General features: G+C 35.2%; 1 protein-coding gene across 5 annotated transcripts in view; it reads right to left on the bottom strand.

Annotated features, from left to right (window-relative positions):
* The window catches only part of PIK3C3 (phosphatidylinositol 3-kinase catalytic subunit type 3), a 66,901-nt gene that overhangs the window by 21,888 nt on the left and 24,656 nt on the right, over window positions 1-20,357 (bottom strand). For 4 of the 5 annotated variants that reach the window (XR_014846945.1, XM_085043000.1, XM_085043002.1 and 1 more), the window contains 9 exons: window positions 18,413-18,518; window positions 17,408-17,524; window positions 15,733-15,864; window positions 13,723-13,851; window positions 13,321-13,390; window positions 12,660-12,724; window positions 10,265-10,349; window positions 9,086-9,160; window positions 1,132-1,300 (listed from right to left, as the gene is read on the bottom strand). Coding sequence is in view for 3 of the 5 variants with exons in the window: in XM_085043000.1 (XP_084899126.1) it covers window positions 1,132-1,300; window positions 9,086-9,160; window positions 10,265-10,349; window positions 12,660-12,724; window positions 13,321-13,390; window positions 13,723-13,851; window positions 15,733-15,864; window positions 17,408-17,524; window positions 18,413-18,518 (948 nt within the window). In the remaining 2 variants the exon portion in view is untranslated. Of the gene's footprint in view, window positions 1-1,131; window positions 1,301-8,509; window positions 8,683-9,085; window positions 9,161-10,264; window positions 10,350-12,659; window positions 12,725-13,320; window positions 13,391-13,722; window positions 13,852-15,732; window positions 15,865-17,407; window positions 17,525-18,412; window positions 18,519-20,357 lie in introns of those variants that run through there. The other variant, XR_014846946.1, reaches the window with a different exon arrangement.

Genomic DNA, 20,357 nt, shown 5'->3' with positions numbered 1-20,357 from the left:
AATAAAAAAAAAGATCAAGTATATGACAAATAAGAAATACAGCATTACAAAACAGCTTTAAGCAAAATTCAGAAGTTGGAATATACATTAGCTTTTCTGATTGTTCTCTGAAGCCACAAATATTGCCTGCTGATAACATACCTATTATGTTATTACCTAACATTACTCTATTTTTCAAATTGTTGAATGGCTTTTCAACCCATTAATAATGGCAGTTCCTAGACCAATTCCTTAAATCTTTCTCCTTTTACAAAGTGGAGAACTACATACAGCATTCCATCACTGGCTGCTTTTCATATTACATGTACTTTTCACATCTGCTTATCATTTTACCAATTTCTTACACATATTTGAAGGTTTTCATTAAGTAATCTTTGATTAAAGTGAAAATCTTTCCTCTCCACTGAAGATGTGCTAAATCAAATCCCTGGACAGACCAGGAGTGCTTACCTGTGTTCTGTTCAAACAGAACAAAGATGAGTTGGCTCAGAGAGTTAATGGGTATGTAATACATTCACTACAAAAGAGTGAAGCTGATTCCAAATTTAAAAGAGAGATCTGTTGGTCCACAGACATAGAGTCTAAAGAGGTTTTAGCTGCCATAATTTTGGGTATTTAAATAAATTTCTAACGTGCGTGATTGTCACTACAAGTTGCTAATTTTTGCCCCACAGGAGCTGAACTGAATTAAGCATATGGGTGTTTCATCTTCAAGCCAAAGAATTTGATCGTCACTATTTTAAACTGGAGGAGGATAAAGCAGCAAATGAGTAATGACTTAGAATTAAAATGACACTTCCTTGATCATCAATAATCAGAGAATAAGAAGCTTAAGGGCAAAAACATACCCCAAAAGAAATATAATTTAATATCTCACATGAGTTATGAAAAGGAGCTGTTTAAGTTATTAAACAAGCAAAACTGGGGGCTTTAACTTGAACAATTACATTCATCCTCCATATTACACCAATACTCTGATGTTTTCATTCCTTTGTTTCATACAAATTTTTGTGTTCAGGCCCAAACAAGTTTTGAATTTTCAACAGAAACATTTCAGCAATTCATTTCCTCCTCTCCTCTCCTGCTTTACAGCATCTGTAATGAGTTTTAGCACAAACCCAGGGCTGTTACCTGCGGAGGTGGAGAAAGGCTGTGTAGCACTGCTTACGGAATTCCTGGTACTGCTCACTCTGGGTGCCTCCCATGCCTTCCACCATTTCCTTGTTCAGCTTCATTGGGGGAGGAAGGGGCTTGGGGTCCCGGCCCAAAATATAACCAAAGTCAATGTGAAACAGTTTACCTGTAGAAGGAAGAAAGTAGTCAATGTGAAACAGTTTACCTGTAGAAGGAAGAAAGTCAAACACTGCACATAGTATCAGCTCGTGGCACAAAACTTGGAAAAACAGAATCATTAAGAAGATAGTAAGCAGCTCCCAGGAAGTTTTCTGTAAGGTTTAAAACACTTTTTTTTAAAATCTTCAGCTGTTAACTTGTAATGACGGTTTTAAAGAAGTAAAGCTGATTTCAAATTCATTAGGAGTACTACTAATAAGATCAATTTTCCTGCTCTTTTAATTTTTAAACACGTGGAGTATATTCATAAAGACTGCATCAATACTCAAACTGATCAGTAGATATTAAATGCACAGTTTACACAAAAGATACTTTGTACCTTCTTTAAAATTTGTTAGCAAATTTAAATTATAATACTTAACACAATGTGTGTATCCCATTTGGTTGCTGAGGAATGAAATATGGTAAATTTAACATACAACCAATATAACAATGAGAAAGTAAGACTCATAATCCTATGAACAACATTTCAAAGCCACTAAACACTAAAGAAGACTTCAATGCTATTTCAAAAGTCTTTTGAACTGTTCAAATAAGATCACAAATTATCAATTATTTTGAAATACATTGAAGAAACATCAGTATAACTCCAAATTTGAAACTGGATTTCATATCAGATGTTTGTCATACACTTTTCAATACTAAAAATAATTACATCACTTAATACCTTCCCCTTCTCAGTTCAACTGACTGCATTTAAAATACTTCTGTAGAATTAACGACACAAAAACCTGTATTTGCCTCCTGTCTTCAAATACACAAGGCAACTTCCCTTCCTATCAAGAGCCTGCTGGTGCTGCTCACCAAAATGCTCTCACATTTACTGGAGAGAATTCAATGTGTTCCTTTTCAAGAATACTGAACTATGCATGACATGTAATAGGTGTCAAAATGAACAACTGAACTTTTGTGGGTAAACTGCAGTTTACCAGTAACTTCAAAAAACCTAAAATATTTAGATTAACTGAAGACTAAATATTTTATAAACACGAAAAAAAGTTTTCATAAACATGAACACAAAAAAAATCTTGACTCATTTAATGGAAAATATTGACCATGTTAAGGAAAAAAAAAATCTTTGAAAGTGTTCTGCAAATGTATTTTCAGTCTGGAATGTGTAATTTAAGCAATGACTTGAGTCACCAGAGCTACATTACAAAACGATGGTGAGATTGCAGATATGCACGCAGATACAAGATAAAAGATCTTTTAAACAAGAAAGTAGAAAATTATTAGCATGATTGTTATCTAGACAAACACAGACAGATCAGAAGACAAGAGTCTTGTTTCAGAATTATGGAACTGAACAGCATTACAGACGGGTATATATGCCATAGTGTATTTTAACCTGCAGCATCTGTATTCATTCTGAGATTTTCACAAGATTAGGTTCTCAGTGCACTTGGAAAAAAATGAAGCAGTCATATTTTTCAGTTAATCACCCCTCTTTGACTGTTTCATTGAATAATAATGTAGTATCAATAGAAAAGGCTGTTTGAGATCTGTCATAAGCACTCTTCTTTAATCCAAGGAAACAAATTCCAGAACAGTTCAATTTTAAAGGGAGATCACAAGGATCCCCAACAAGAGACAAAGTACTTGCTGATTGATAAATGCCACAGCCATTACATTTTGCATAACTAAATGTTCTATAAAAAAAAGCCTTCCTTCAATCTGTTTTTTCTGGTCTGGTACAGGAGCTTCTTTTAGAGCTCATTTTTGTACACCAACTTTTGAAGCAACCACATACGCAACCCCTCCCACTATTAAGCTAGAAAAAATGTCTAACTAAAAAGTTCTGGGGACCTGCTTTCTGTTCACTTACTCACACCTGTCACCTTGAAGAGTCAAGAGACAACATTTTGAATAAAACAGTAACTCTTGTAGCAGTAAATATTTTCTTTTTTCAGTTTGTTCTTGAGGTAGGCAATGGAAGACAATAATTAATAATTTACATTGGTAACAAAGACTCATCTAAAACATTCAAAAATATTTCAATAACTGAGTGATAGATACTTAGAAAGTAAGATGAGGCCATCCTGCATTAACATTATAGCTTTCTTAGCTATACTTCAAAATTCAGCAGATTTTTAGGTTGACTCAAAGTTTATGTACAAAATTTACATTTAAATGAATCTATTTAATACCTTTCAAACCTGCGTGATAAACACAGACTTAACTAATTTTAACCCAGCTCCTGCAAGATCAATTAAACCAGCACACCATGCTATAGAACACGGACAAAAGGCTCTCCCTGCTGCCTGCACAAAGCTGCTACACCAGGAGCAGCCTGAGGGAGCACTGCAGGTTGAGAGATTTCTACAGAAAAACCTGACTCATTGCTACCCTCGAGGACTTAACAACTGAACAAGTGAAAAACAAGCCCGCTTTGGATAAATTAAATTGACTGTATATTTAGCACTGAAAATTATATGATGTTTACATTCTCATTTATGTTAATAAATAATAAATTTAATACTCAATGATTAGAAATCTTTTAATGCTAAGATTAAAGGTTGCAAGTACCTCTAGTGATCATTCCAAGTGACATTCGTATCAGGATGTAACATTGAATATTCCACTTTCCTTATATTAATGGATGTGACAATTTTCACTCAGAATAACCCCAACTGCAAGAATAAGGGGACCTCTGGAGGACACTTGGTCCAACCTCCTGGTTAAACAGAGACAACCAGAGCCAGGTGCCTTGGCCAGGGCCATGTCCAGACAATTTGTGAGTATCCCCAGGGCTGGGCTCTGTCTGACCTGTATAAGTCACTTTCCTGTGAGTAACACTTCATACTCATATAATGATATTAATATACAGTAATCACCTATCCTCCCAGTAATTCAGCCGTCATGGTAACTTTGTGCAACACTACTTTTTTTAAAGGCTTTGAACTACCACGTTTTACAAAGCAATTACATGTCCTTCCTTCAACATACAGTGTGAGTGTCATAACACATACACTTTGTTCTCTTAGACCATCATGTTTTACTGTGATCCAACTTGATTTATTACATCTTAATTTAAAAGGCTCCTAATTTTTAGACATGCCTGTAAATTACAGACAAAACTGGACCTCTACTTTGGGTTACTACTGCTCTCAAATGACTTCTAAATCATAAAGGTGAGAGTTTTGGGTTATTTTTTTTTGTTTGGTTTTTTTTCTTGTTTGTTTGTTTTCTGTGTTGTTTTGGTTGGTTTTGGTTTTTTGTTTTGTTTTGGGGGGGGGGGGGTTGTGTTTTGTTTTGGTTTTTTTGGGGTTTTTTGTTTGTTTCAGTCATGATTTAAACTAAAACCAGGAGTTGCTTAAGACAACAGGGTAAACAGATCTCATCTTTAAAACCAGTGCACTAGACATCACCCTGCACTGCCCATTTATTTTACCATAAAAAAGCAAGACACAAGGCATTTACTGACTGGAACAGGATGAGAACCTTCCAGGAGTAAAGCAGCACGCACACATAAAATTATTTAATTAAAAATGTAAACACTGATACTGATGGGTTAATTCTTTTATTCTATGAGCTTGACCACCTTTTTCCACTTAACACCTGGTTTTCTAACACATGGAATAAAGAGGATAGGCCATTGGAGACTTCAAGAAAAAAGCACAAAATACGGAAGTTACCCTGACTACCAGTGAGGTGTCAGGGATTTCAAAGCCCAACTGATTTCCTTTCGGCCTTGAGAGTGATCTCTGATTAAGTGAAGCATGGACCTGTAGAGACTAAAAATTGATATCTGGTGCTCAGTCAGATACAATAGTCAGTAACACCTGACTGCAGCTGGAGAGGCTGATTTGTCCATCACTTTCACTGCTAATACCTGGATTTTAGTAGAGCAGAAAGTTCCTATAGAATAGCACAGAAATTGTTTCATTTTGCTAGGAAAAAGTACTGAAAATCAGAACTATGAAAAACTTAAACAAAATGCAGACAACAAAGCAAATTAGATGCAATTACTGAAATAATGTAAGTCTGATGGCAATTGTCTCTTAATAGTAAGAATGTAAATTATTTCAAACTTCTTTGTTCCTATTGCTGGGGAAGAATGAAAAAAGCAACCAACTAAAACACAAAAAGCCCCCAAATTTTACTATTTTGTTCTGTGACCCTCAAGCACCATTATTATTTTAACTTGGCCCATATCAAAAAAGTACAATTTAGTGATTATTTTAACTGAATTCCTATTTTAAATTTGAAGCAATAGGATAAAAACAAGAATGCCTAATTTATTGTCATCTCTTTCATTAAGAGCATCTTACAACTTTCCAAGACTATAGAACAATGAAAGGGATGTGAATTTTTAAGGACTTATCCAGAATACACGTTTTAAAGTCAGTGTGCAGCAATGGATGGAGGTAAAGTTTATCACTGTCACCCCTATAACTGGTAAGAGCCCAGCTTGTCTTAAGCATTATAACCCACCTCCCTCTCCCAAGCTGTCCATTCCCAAAATACATTCCATTCAGCCATATTATAAGAAAAAAAAATAGGTCTGATATATATTACTAGATGACAAATACTGTTCAAGGTACCTAGAAGAGAAAGTGTTTCAGCAGATCAAAAGCTAAAATGTTATGTTCTTTTTGCAATAAGCACCATAGAAAATGGCATGCCAGAGAGAATTTTAAAGGATAAAAGTATACACTAGTTTGTACTTGTTTAAGAAATAAGGATATTCCTCTATCAAGACAAGTACATTTAAAAACATCTTTAAAAATGGTATTGTATTTCACATACTATAGTGTTTATTATACTATATTATACTAATATACTATAGTATGAATAAATGTATTTAACAATGTAGTTGTCTAAGCACTGATATAGTGAATGTTTGAATCCTGCAGGTTTTCCATTTTTACCACTTTCAAACCTGCTCTGGGATAGAATTTTTTCACTAAAAACACAGCAAGTATAAACACATGGTGTCATTCCCCACATGAATCTGTTCAGGTCCTTGCTGTCTTACCTGGCAACCCTCTCTAACCAAAACTGAAGAATAAATGTGGTGTCAATTGGTGCACCTCACACTGAAGAAAGACCACAGATCTACCTCTAAGCATATAATGAGAAGACAGCCCAGTTCTTTCATGTATTTACACATGATACCAAAAGTAGATGCAGTTTTCAAGTTTTATGCACTCAGTCTTTGACCTGCTCTTTGATATCAATAATGTAAGTTTATCCATGTAGCCATTTTCCCTCCTGCTACAGAGTAATTCCAAGTGTATGGCTCAGGTCAAAGCCCCTGTACTTTGGGAACTCATACTGGGAACTTGAATTTTCACACAAGTGACCAAGGGTTACTGGAAGATAGGGTGTACACCAATAGCATGAGAGTAAGTTGGCCAGACTCATACATAAGCAGTGATACTCAAGAAGGCCATTTGAATGTCTAGGATATCCTAAAATATCTACACATAGCCAATACATCCGTATCTGGATATTTTATTAGTACCTAGATCCTGACACTACAATCAAATCAGAGAGTGGAAGAATTGCAGAACAAAGTGTTTTCAGGGGAAGGCATAACTGCAATATATTGGCCTAGTGCATTTTCTATGGAAGTTAACTGAACATGCTATACCTCATGTATCACAATCTGGTTTCACAACCACCCAGCTCTTCCTTCCAAGGTGACAAAAGGAACATTAGCGGTTAAATCAGATGCCAGCTTCAATATATGCATCAGTCCATAATTGTAAAAGGAGGCACTGATGTTGCCTGAACCTGGGCATGCAGCTGCAGAACAGTTTCTTGTTATTTATAGGTCACAGTAATATCTGCTATGGATTTGGAAGCAATATTAAAGCATAGAGCAATTGATAATGCATTTCATCTCCAGAAGAAGTAAAAAGTTCAAAGTTTTCAGAGAAAATAAATATCCCCGTCATGGAATACTGACTATAAAATGTGACCTTCACATTTATGAAACTGATGCAAGTATTTTTTGTAATTTTTAACATTACTGACAGATAAGGATGTTTTCATTAAAGGTTCCCCACATCCCTTTCAAAACACACGTCTACAGCTGTCCTTGAAGTATAATGACTCAGCACTTAAAAATCTGAATATCTGCATGTCTTGTTCAAGACTACTGCTACAAAAAGAGATACTCTATTTCCAGAACTAGAGGCATAAAAGAGTCATGAAAGACAGATGAAAGTAGAAACTATTTCATAACATAACTGACATCGCATGCAAAAAAATGCATTTCTAATGTGTAGGAAACAATTTGTTTTTATGAACTTCAGTATCTATTGTTTAATATTTAAATTAAACTGTATCTATTATAAGCATAGACATTTGTACATTATAAGATGATACACCCAAGTCTATTGGAAGGAGTAGGACAGGTGTGTCTACACTCACCAAACTGAAAGGTTGAGATAAAAAACAAAGGTAATGACATATAATGAGAAATATGCGAACCCACAGCTGGTACCCAACATTCTTTACCCTGCTGAAAACCTTCAATTCATTAAATAAATAACATCAGGTAAGGATGCATATGGAATCATATAATTTTGAAGGAGGTACTTGGAGTCTGCATTCTTCAAGAGAGGAATAAAATTAGCTTTTCCCAACTTAAGGCAATGGGTTTCTCAGTAGAAAGAAACACACCTTGGTGGCAAGTCTTTGTTGTACTTGGAACATAAGGATTTCTCTTGATAGCTCACAAAAGCTCTCAGTCTGTGACAGAGCGTGGATTTTCAGCCTTGGAATGTACGATGGATGTGCACTGCCCTCTGCTGTACTCCCCAAATTCTTCCACTAAAGCCACTGTGTTGTACTTCCTCACACAGACAGGTAAGATGCACTTTACTGTTGCAGTGAATTAGCTTTGAATCAAAGCAGCACTTTACCTCAAATCAAAACACTTAACTATTCCTACTGCCAGCATGCAAGTAGAGCCTTATATGAAAAGATTTGTAACCACCACCACAGATAAATGAGGCACCTCTCAAGATAGATCTTTAAATGTCTGTTTGTGCATTTTCAAACAGATAAAGTAAAATATACTTGCTTTAGTTTTTCCCCCATGATCTTAGAGCAAGACCTTTTACCCTAATCAAGGCCAATTATTAATTTTCTACTCAGACCGACAGACTACGATGGTTAAAAGCAGCATATGCTTCAGCCTTACCTGTAACTAACAAGCCTTCCAAGTGGATGGGTCTCTTTTTCCAAATAACATTTTTTATTTAAATGTTTCTCATTCAATAAATGTTTCACTTCGAAATAGAAACTTAACCACAACTCTTAATTCTCCACCACTATGTAATGAAGGTATTCAAGCAATCAAAACTCCTAGGGAAGCTGTAGTTCAAAAGTAAGCAAGCAAGCAAAAATAAGCCAAACAAAAATTCAAAAAGACGTTCCCCTATAAAAAATGTTATTTGTCAAAACTTTGTGAAGCTCATGCAGCCACACATGAACTAATTTTCAGTGGAAACACTTGATATTCCCTCTGTCCCAAAGCAGTGATTATAATAGTTGAAGTAGCATTGTTTTCAAATCCTTCATTTCCTCTAGTTAAGAAATCATGTTCTTATTACACACTGGAGTAAATGTTACCTTAAATGAGACAATATAACTTACATATAACCTATTCTACAATACTCAGTGGGTTATATTCACAAGGAAAATGCAACAAAAAGATACTGACACACTAGAAATTAAGCAACTGTTGCTATAAAATTATACTGCTAAAAAGAATTACCTGTTTTTGTTAGCAACAGATTATCCAGATGTCTATCTCCAACTCCAAGGATGTAAGTAATCACACAATAACCAGCTGTAACAAGTAAATTGTAAACATCAGTATGAGTACCTTTCCTGGAGAGCAACAAGTTCCACACAATTAACAACAGCTTACACTAACAACAGATTACATTATCTTAGCTCTAGTTCACTAGCAATAAATATACCACAGAGACTTGGGGCAGGAGTGGTGCTGGTGAAGAATAATCAAGATTCTCAGCACTATGAAGAACATTCAAAGTAATAAAACTCCGAAACTTACTCAGTACTGCCTAAATTTTAATATCTTACTATGCAATTACATGCCTAACCCTAATAGAATAAATTCATTCAGTATTGGGATTAAGGTACTTCAAAGGAAGCTGAAATGTTTTGAGCAAAGTGAATGTACACGTTTTGATCTGAAGCCATTTTAAGGCCACTGTAAACAAGCATTAGGTGTTGATATGAGCCTGGATACATGTCAGCAGCATTCACAAGATCAGCAGTGACAAAGAGCAAATGGTTTAAATTGTTGCTTTCACCCACTAACCAGAACAGTTTGAAGCAATTCTAAAGACTGGACCATCAGAAAGAGAAGGGGAAAGGAGAAGATACTGTGGGGTTGCATCTGAATTCTCTTTTTTTTTTTTTTTATTTTTATTTTTGTTAGCATGAAGGTATTTTTTAATTTTGTGGACAGCAAATGTGATGTTTTAACATGGCCATCAGCTTACTGAATATGAACTACACTACCACTTTTCCCTGTCATACAAATGTGACCACAGCCCCCAAAACCCCTGATGTTTTCAAAACCAATTAGAATTTTGATACAGATGATTTATCATTATATAAACGCTTCATTTACATGAATTGAATGCTTCAGTTATGAAGACCCCAACTCACAATGCAGAGGGGACAGAGATAAGAATATTGTTGGAAAGCAGAGTATTTAACTCATACTCTCCTTTAAGAACCACCAAGAGCAGACTTGTATTACATGCTAGGCCCAAAATATTCTTTTCACAGGACTTCTGACAGCAAGTATATGCACAGTGACCTGCTTGCTAGTCACCTAAACTGAAATATCTTGACACCTCATCCAACACACCGTTCAGACTTCACCTAAGAAGTTACCAGCTGTTAGATTGTAACTCACCACAGCTCTTAACATACGTGTCCATAACCTCTGCACTGATTCCGTGAGGGCCAGTCTCACTAGGGGCATGTTTCCTGAAGAAATTCTGGAGAGAATGCCATGAAGAAATTTAGTTATTCCACATGATATGAAATTAGGTCTTTAGGAAAAAAATTAAATCAAGGCCACACATGGCCATTACTACAACCTGTTCAACTAACAACTACCCCCAAAACACCTAGTAAGATATAATTTAATATTATTTATATTGTGTCTCAATCATCACATTCTTATATTAAATACGGAAACTTAAAAGCAGTTTCCTTTATTAAATGTTTCAGAAAATTAACAATGCACTGAAAAGTTACTAATCAGTAACTGTGAGTGACAATACTGCCAAAGCAAACTGTTTATGTCAGATCAACAAAAACTGAAACAGGATTAACAGTCCTGCTTTGTAACTACATTTAGGGAACATGCTCTTACAGGATTTATCATCCTTGTATGTCTTTAAATTCCTCAATAAAACCAAATGCTGCTATTGAGTTTAAAAAGTAAATAAGCCTAAGTCATCAAATGGAAACGTCAAATTTCCTGTGAAATGTGGACAGGGCCAAGCAGTCCTCCCATCAGCCAGAAGAAAACTATTTTTCTTCTTGAATAAAAGAAAACTCAATTATACTCAAGCCTAAGCAAAGTTTCTTCCAGTAAGCATAATCTGAAGAAGCACTGTAAGAGGAGTATGGTAGTACCTACAGAGGATGGCATGTAAGTGACTAAAATCATGAGAAATTAAGACAATTATGTCAACGAATTTCTGAATCATGAACTGTAATTTTAAGATTGTTGACAGAACACTGAAACATCAAAACATCTTTTCTTTCCTGCAGATCTGTGTTTCTGCAGATCTGCGTTTAAGCAGGTAGTACTGGCTTACTTGCTTTAAATCTTTTTCGTAGTTAATGTTTACATACAGTGCTCATCTTTAACTAGAACAGCTGTGAAATCCACAATGAACATTTATAAAAAAACTAAACCAAACTTCCACAACACCTAAAAATGTTCAACTACTTTTTATTTCCTTGGCCTACAATGCTCATCTATTTTATCATGCCTCAGCACAGGAAATCTCATTTTTCAGGCTCACTGTCTATTTAAATTAATAATTCTTCCCAGGAATAATTGCTGCTTATGTCTGCACAGCAACTGAAACAATAGGGCACCTATTTTCAGTCATAATATGATGTCATAAGTGATTGAAAAATAACAGTTTCACAAGCATTTCTAAATGCATTATCGCATGTAATGGACTAAAGTATGAATAGCACACTTCCAAGATTACAAAGGTTTGTCAAGAAAGCACTTTATAATCTGGAGATTATTGACTATGCAGATGCAGTTTATGACAACCTTTGTGGAATGGGAACCTAGAAAAAAAAACAACCTACTTACGCAACTTGATGTTGGTCACTGATTAACAATATAACAATGATTTTTTTTATATGTGATAAGCACTTGGTAAGATTATTTGTTAAGCAAATGATAATGAAAAATGATAAACAATTTTAATCTTCAGATTTTTAATATATGTACTTTATAGTACCTGAGAGCTAGTTCGCTTTGGCTCACAGTTACTGAGCTATAAACAAAGATGATACAAACAGTATCATCTGCAAAAAAGGAAAAAAGCTACTGTGACAAATCAAATCCAAATAATTATGTTCTATTTTCATTAAAAAAACCTACTAGCTATTCACCTCATATAGCAGTTTGGTATGTTTTTACCAAGCTATATTTATCTCAACTAGCTGAGCTCTGCTAGATAGCTTGTGTGCTGTGCTTGAAACTTCTGTGAGTTTTGTGTGCCACTATTCAATTGCATCCCCACTCAATTCCATGAAAATTTAAAAAAATCTGCTAAAATAACCATGTTATAGCACCTACACATCCACTATTGCAGGAAAAAAAAAAGCTTCAAAAATTTTATTAAGGAATTATTTAGTTGTTTCATCAAAAAAAAAAAAAAGAAAAAATCAAAACATACTTTGACAAGGTGTCAAGCCAAAACTAATAAATGAAAGAGAAACACTCTGAAACGAAACAGTGCAGAAGAAAGTGTCAGGTATCTTCTATTCATCATCATGGTAAAGCCAGAATTTCAGTATTATAACTAAACTGCACCGTAATTTATTTAAATGGTGTTACTTTCACAACATGAGATACTCAAGTGGTCATTTATGTATACCTTTTTAAAGCAACACATCTGCTGCAATAATCCCAAATGTTTTTAGCTCTCATTTGTCTTCTAACGTATCAAAAAAATCAGCTGAGAGACTAAAATGATTTTGCATGAGACCTAAGCCTTCAGCTTACATTATTTGACCAGAAGACAACTTTTAACTCCCCCACCACATACCTGTATCGTTTCCTCGGTAGCAAGAACTTCGGCAACTGGTACTGAGGGAATAAACTGCATGAAGCCTGTGAGAGAAAATAGACAAAAGAGAAAATCTCCAATGCACAGAACTTTCAAGCTACTCTGTAATACATGTTTATGAATGGACAGCACCCACACACAGTCATTCAAATGCTTCCCATAGGAAAAAACCCTACTCCTTTGTACCATGCTCCAATCTGAAGCCTGCAATACTTTTAAAACGACTTGTCACTAACACCAAATAAACTGATAAAAGCTGTGTTGTTACAAGTTTTCAGGAAAAGAGAAAGTATGTCAATGGCTTTCTAAATATTTATCCAGAATGTAGCTAACAGTAGCCAAGTTTGATTTTTTGTTCTTCCCCTCCATTTAACGCAAAGATCTCTGAACAGGAGTGTTAAGCTACTTGGTCACGATCACACAGCCAGCAGCAAAGATTGATAACTACTGATTGACACATACTCCTAAATGCAGACCAAACTTTCTTTATGAAGGTATTTGAGTCACCTATGGAATACTGTGGTGACTCAGATTGTTTACTTCCATGGTTTACACTGTAACAACACTTCCTTACACACAGTGAATGCAGGGAGGAGATTCTTCTCTATATTATATTTTTAGGAAATAAATGTGTTCATACCATGTTTCGTGCTAGTTGCCAGCACTTTATAAGGTGTCAGCTTCAAATCCAGATTCTCTTTTCTTAACAGCTGGAAAAAAAACCAATATAAAAACACAAAGATGAATGCAACAGAAAGGCAGATTCTGTTACTAGAAAGATGTGTATTGGACATTGATCTTGATGTTACTCATTGAAACTGATAATGAGTGAAAGCCTGTTTAGCAATTCTTTTTTTTTTTTTTCCTTAATCTACATGTGGTAATTGTATGTCTATAAAGAAAAGAAGAAAGCCACCTAGAGATCTGAGAACTCTGGATTGCATTAGCAATATAAGCTGCATTAACAGTGTTTAACAGTCTTCCTTTTGACAAGGAAAATCAAGAAAACAGAAAGACAATGATGTCAATTAATAATTCTCACCTTATCCATGAGTGAAATAATCTGAAGAATAAGTTGATCTTGACGTAAATCATCACCATGCTTAAAAATTACAGGATATTTGCCTCCATCTTCTGTCTTGAAGAACAACTGAGCAGGCATTAAGGCACTCTGGAAAAGGAAATATTATACTAAGCTGGTTCACAGCAGTGCTCGTATTAACACATTGCTTCAATGAAACTCAGAAATACAAGTCTTTGCATTATATTTGCATTGCTTCAATGGTTAAGAGTGTACCATTTCCAATCAACCAAAGTGTAACTATTTTAAAAAGAAAAGCATCTTAATGCTTTCTTTCCTTTTTATTAAGGATATATTCTCCCTCCCTGCACCCCCACAGTAGCAGAAGAGGAAAAGACAGAAGTATTCAATTATTTTTCTGTGTGCATGTAATTCCAATCAACAAAGAAGCACTATACAAAAGGTCAAAACAAAACAAATTTAAACTGATCAGATCAAAACCAGACACAATTATAGGATAAGCAACAAAGAATTCCTAGGGGCAAGTCATCTTAAACAATTAATTTCTCCCTTAATCTACTTAGGAAAAGCAAAAATGCCTTTTTACATTATTGTTTCAGAGAACCCATTTAATTGTTTGCTATTTTTCTGCATAAAATGGATCAAAGGGGATCAATTACCTACATGAATGATATAATCTATTGCAACTGACCAAGTCACTTCCCTCCAAAGAAAACCAACCAAAAAAAAAAATTGAGGATACAAAGTTTAATATTGGGCAGTTAGATTAGATTTTTATCTAAATATTCTGAAATTATTAAGTTCCATAAATATAGGCAAAATTATTCTTTACGTAGTCCTACAAAGCTAATGTGATGTCCAAGGGCACCAAAAGTTAGTAATTCTTCCCTTTTTGAGTCTATTTGCTTTTTTATCCCATTGCCCAGAATGAGATATTAAATGGAAATATGTAAGCTTTCAGAATCAGAAGAAGAAAAAAAACCCTCTGATTTTGAAACAAGTTACATCTCACATTTTTGGCACTACATTTTTTGCATAGTGACAGAAGACCACTATGTAAAAGACTGTCCTGTAAAAGAGTATGTCCTGGAAAACTTCAGCTACTGTTATTGATAGGAAATATTTAGTTGCTGTTCAAGCAATCTTTTTGTCTACATTCTTTCCCCAACTCTTAAATCATAGTCACACAAAATGATGACTCAAGTTTGCAGAAATTTGCTTTCCTGAAGTTAAATCTTTTCAATGTTGCCTCCAACCAAAGGTGCAAGAGACATGCAACTGCAGAAGCCTATCCTTCAAAGGGGCTAACTTCCTATAGAAAGAAGCAAGCTAAAACTGGTAGAAAACCATGCAAAAATATTAATCTCTGATTTTAAGTAAACTGAGTAGCCTGACACTGAGCATAATAAATTTAGGACCTATTAGAGATGACAGATTAACACTGCTGTCACAACAGCTTGTATGAATTTTTTAACTGGCAGAGAAAGCCTCCTGGACATAGGCCTGACCTGTACAGCAAATTTTGGTCATCTTAAAATCAGATTGCAGTCATCTACAGGGATTGAAAGCGAATTGATAAAAAGGTCCAACAACACTAAGCAAAGGTAGTAACTCACATTTCAAGCAGTGTAATAAGCAAAAGACCCCAAGCCCTTTTAACAGCACACTAACTATCACATGATCATAAGCAGCTGCTACAGATTGGTTTAAAGGATTACCAGCCATGGGGATACTGGACTTACCTGTCAGATGACTGCAACTGCATGAAAAGTACCCCCTTAATGCTTTCCAGTCTCTCTGAACTTAAGCTTCTTTAAAGTTTAAAACTTTAAATTGAAAACCAAAAGAAAATAAGGACTCGTTTAGCCACTTTAAGAGCAACTTTAAGAGTACAGTTAAATGTCACCTTGACCATGTACGTCCCTTTAAATCTTTCAACTGATGTTCCTAAGCTTAGTGAAAAAAAAAAAGATTTGTTTGTATTTCAGCTATTCAGAAGATCTCATTTACCTTGAAGAGTGTAGCTTTTTCAGGGATTATTCCTTTAATTTTCACCTGAGGTTCCAGAGGAAGTGGAATAAGCTCCATATCTGCTAAATTCATCTTTTCATTATCAGCTAACAATGCCTGGAGCCTCTCATTCTAAAAGAATGAAAATTTGTTTAAGAAAAGAGCTCACAAAAAATAAAGCACATACCAGGTGTATATGAAGACCATAAACAAAAGATGCATTACTAACAAATATTCAATTTATTCAGTTATTTATATGCACAAGGAATCAAGGTTTCACTCATAAAATCCAGGAAAATAAAAATTCTCTATTAGCAGTAATTTAAATAACAAAGGAGATATTCCATCTAGTGTTTATATGGTCAAGCAATTTTGTAAGTTCCAGATATAATAGTCTTAGAAAAATTAATTTCTAAATTGCCTGCATGGGTTACAGGATGATTTGTTTTCCATACCAAAATTAAATGCTAGTTATTCTTCAGAAATTGATTCAAATCTAATTCAAACTTTATTCAAACTTAATTCATCCCTCATGTCCACCAAAGAATTTCCTACCACCGAGGACCCAAATAGCCAATAGCTTGCACTGATCTGATTTCCAGGCTTGCTGTACAGTCCTACATCTGTAGTTATGACAAACACAACACTCATCAAGTTTTGAGAACTTTACACTTGGTGTCATACATAGTAAAGGCTGAATACAATAAAGTCTCTAGACTTTTCCCTTACTGAATATAACAAGACACAAACAGATACCAAGGAATCCCACAGCTGCTAGGAATAGTTCTAGTGGTTGGTTGCTGCTAGCAATCTAAAAGTCAAAACCAAGTGTTTCTCAGTTTTATAGAAATTTCCTAAAAGAGTATACAACTGAACACTTCAGTGTGTTGCACAGCAGTAAACAGAATCTTACAAACTGAAAAATCCTCCTCCTATTTTAGCAATTATGCCTTTATTACTGATACACAGAACAAGTTGCCTCACTTTTTGTTAATAAGTGTTTTATTCTTCTACACAAATATAAACCATATATTTAAAGAAAGTGACAAAAATACACACACTGAAAAATCCATGTTCTGTGTCAAAGGAAAAAATAATACACAAAGAGAAATCCCTCTCCCATTTCCATTTCTTTCCCATACTCGCCTGTCAGGTTCACTTAAAACACTTTAGCTAAGAAGGACAAAGCTTCTTAAAATGTACATGTGATAGAAAGTCATTTCCTCAAAACCCAACAGAAAGCAGAGCTCTGATAAACACATACCTTATAGAAGAACCATTCTGTTGCTCTTGGAACTAATGAAACTTTGCTGCTAACCGATTTTCCGTATCTATCCTGACATACTACTCGCATCGTAATAACCTGATACTTTCCCACATCCCCCACAACTTGTTCAGTTTTATCAACTATTTAATTATTCTCATATCTTTCTTTTGCCAAAATACCCCGAGTGTTCTCAAGGGCCTCTTCTGCTTTTATCTACAAACTTTGAAAACACTTTGAAACTTCAACCAATCAAGACCTTTCCCAAGTCTGTTTACAGTTAACCAAAATTATTGCAGAATAATGGACATCTGTTATAAATCTCAGTGCTAAGGAACTTTAATGAAAAGCTAACATTCCTACCCATTGTCAAATTCAAGCCACAGACAGGCTTTCCAATCCTTTAGTTACCTTTTTCTTACGATTCCCACTTTCACGCTGCACTGCCTTCATTACATGAACCAGCCGATCTACAAATGTCTGCTGGGCTGCCAACAGCGAGCGCATAACTCTGACAGACTTATCACCCTAAGAGAATGAAAAGAAACAAAATTAGTTCCTTGTTCTGTAATTATTTTATCTGCAAATCATTCCTTTGTTCTTAGACCTTTGGGCTTTTAAGAGGTTAAGTGAATAATGATCAATTTCCCGTCAATTCAAAAGGTATTTTCTGTACAACACAATCACAGTCACTGTAGCTGGCAATCAATTATCTGGCCTAACAGTGCACTTCAATTTGCTTCAACAATTTCAGTGGTGAACAGTCATGCATGACAAACCTATTCACACAGCCAAAGTTGAATTAGTACGGATAAGCGCAAAATATTAAGTGCAAGAGTCAGATTCAAGTAACGCCCTTAAAATTGGAAATAATATTAAGTATGAGATACATGAAAATCAGGAAAGACTGCATATCTGGTATGAAGTAAAACTTCCAATTCACAGAAGTTTTTTTGGCTTTGTTTTAGGTTTTTATTCCCTGCTGCTCCAGCACCCTCTGCTGCCGACAAGCAGAACAGCAAATACTGTTTCTCAGTTCCACATAGGTCTTGCCACTTGCACTCCAAGGACAAGAGATTCCAATAAATAAGTAGTAAATAAACCAGACTGATTATTTAGGATTTTAGAAGGTTTTAGATCCAGTGTAAGGCAGAGGATTTTAGAACTGGTATGTTACTAACAGAATCAAGCAATAAAAGAGAAGAAAGAGTTCTCAATATTAGTACTTTTCCTTTTTGGTAGTTTCCTCAGTTTACTACAAATTCAAAATTCAAGCAGATGTGTAAGCTGTTATAAAATTTGAATGCATGGGACATACATACCCAAAAAACCACAACTCATCCTCTTAGACACCTGCACTTTTCTAAGGAAGGACTTTCCCAAACCATTACGTACTTCCTTACACAGAGGCATTACCTTCAGCAAAGCCTGACTGAATCGTCTCATCACGTTTAAGTACATTTCATGAGTCTTTGGGTCCCTCTGCTGAGTATCTTGGTCTTCACACTCCACTATTACATACCTGCAGCATAAAAGCAACCCAAGTTACACCCTGCTCTTGATGCTACACAATTTAAGTGAAACACAGTAGCCCTGTATTACAGCCCTGTATTACAGAACTCAGAACTAAAAATGAAGACAAACTTTGAATGAGATCTTTAACTCAGGCAACAGCTGAACTCTTCCAAATTACATAGTCCCAAATTCCATTTGGATCAGGAGAGTCTATCAAAGTTTCCGTGGTTTTTCACTTACAGTGAAGTGTCATCACTCAAAACAAGACATGCCTGAAGTCCAAATCATATGAACATCCCAGCCAAGTACAACAGAACACATATTCCACCACTGTGATACTACCTGCTATGTAACACAGTGGCTGCAAACTTCTTTTTCAAGAGTACCTGCAAATACAAGGAGAATCTCACCCTACCTGCTCCCTATTTTACCATTAGAAATGGTGGAAGAAAAGACATTTTTCCTAAAGCAGCTCTGCAGAGTCTATATGCCAGAGTTTCCATATCTAAAATTATGAATCCAGTACATTTTTAACAGTACCATCTGGAACAGTTATACTGAAAATTTATTTTGATGTTAAGCAGTCATTTGGAATGCTTTTGTGTTAATTTCTACTTGCAGCACTGACAAGCAAAAAGTAGCTATGCATTGAAGGTCTTCTTTCTGTTAGTCAATGTATCTCCTAATACTACCCAGCAAAAACATTCAATAAACATACAATAAAGCAAAAACATATAAAAAACATTAACAAAAAAGGGGAGACATTAGCATGTCAGTCAATTTTCAAACACTGAAAAAAAGTGACTAATTCAATAAATTCTCTTGGACTATACACTGACAGCAAGAATTACACCTTCCTCATGAACTCATGAAGAATCCCTTTCTGACAGAATAATTGTGAGACAAGACTAGAGGTGTGTCATTTGCAGCCGATCAGATTTGAGTAGTCTTATTTAAAAATACACAGTATCTTATATCCATCAGAAAAAGGCATACGTAGCTTATTCCATGTGTATAACCCTAACAAAATCCATAACTAAAGATTCCTTCTAGGGCCTTGCTAATGCACTGTTATAAACTGTTCTCTCACAAATTTGCGTATAGAAGTCTGTATTTACAAAGTCTGTGGACCAAAACTTCAAGGGAAAGGGGAACGAATGAACTGAAACATGTAATTTTCATCTTTGTTTGCTAAAAAGCCCTAGACAGTTTCTCAAAGCTATCTTGAAACACAGACTAAGAATAATGCTTCATACTTGGCTAGGTGTCTCATATGTCCAAAGAAGAGACAGAAAAAGTAGTAGTACTGACTTCTGAGGCCACTGTTGAAGGACAGGATAGCTTTACAATGGCAAGTGACTGAGCAGAAGGTTTCATTTTCAAGGGTTATTGTACTTTTTCCATTGATTATTTTAGGTGTATGCTGTGTCTGGATAGTTGAAACATACAATTGATCAGCAGCCATGAGGATTTATGGCTACGTCAGCTCAAACAGTGGCTGCAACATTTGTATTTTGTCACTGAGAAATTGAGATGTCTGGAAAGAAAACAAAGAATAAATTGACTAAGGTTTTTGGCTTGGTGGACTTTTATTTGTTTTGTTGAATTCATTTTATTTGTAAGGTGTAAGTCAAAAACCTCACAGAGTTATGGACATTTGAACTTTCTGTTGACTGAATGTCTGAGATGTTGTTGAAATGTAAAGGAACGTTTCCTCTCACCCTGACAGAAATAAGCTAAGCTAGGGACACTTATCTTAATGAAGAATATTTGATTAGGTCAAGCACTTGGATTCTACTCACTCCAATTCAGCCTGCTATTATTTTAATAATTTATTTTTAATAGC

Source organism: Lichenostomus cassidix, chromosome Z (assembly GCF_008360975.1).
Source record: "Lichenostomus cassidix isolate B80296 chromosome Z, HeHo_3.0, whole genome shotgun sequence".
Taxonomy (NCBI): Eukaryota; Metazoa; Chordata; class Aves; order Passeriformes; family Meliphagidae; genus Lichenostomus; species Lichenostomus cassidix.
Note: the sequence above shows the minus strand (reverse complement) of the source record. Positions and strands in the feature narration are given on the sequence as shown.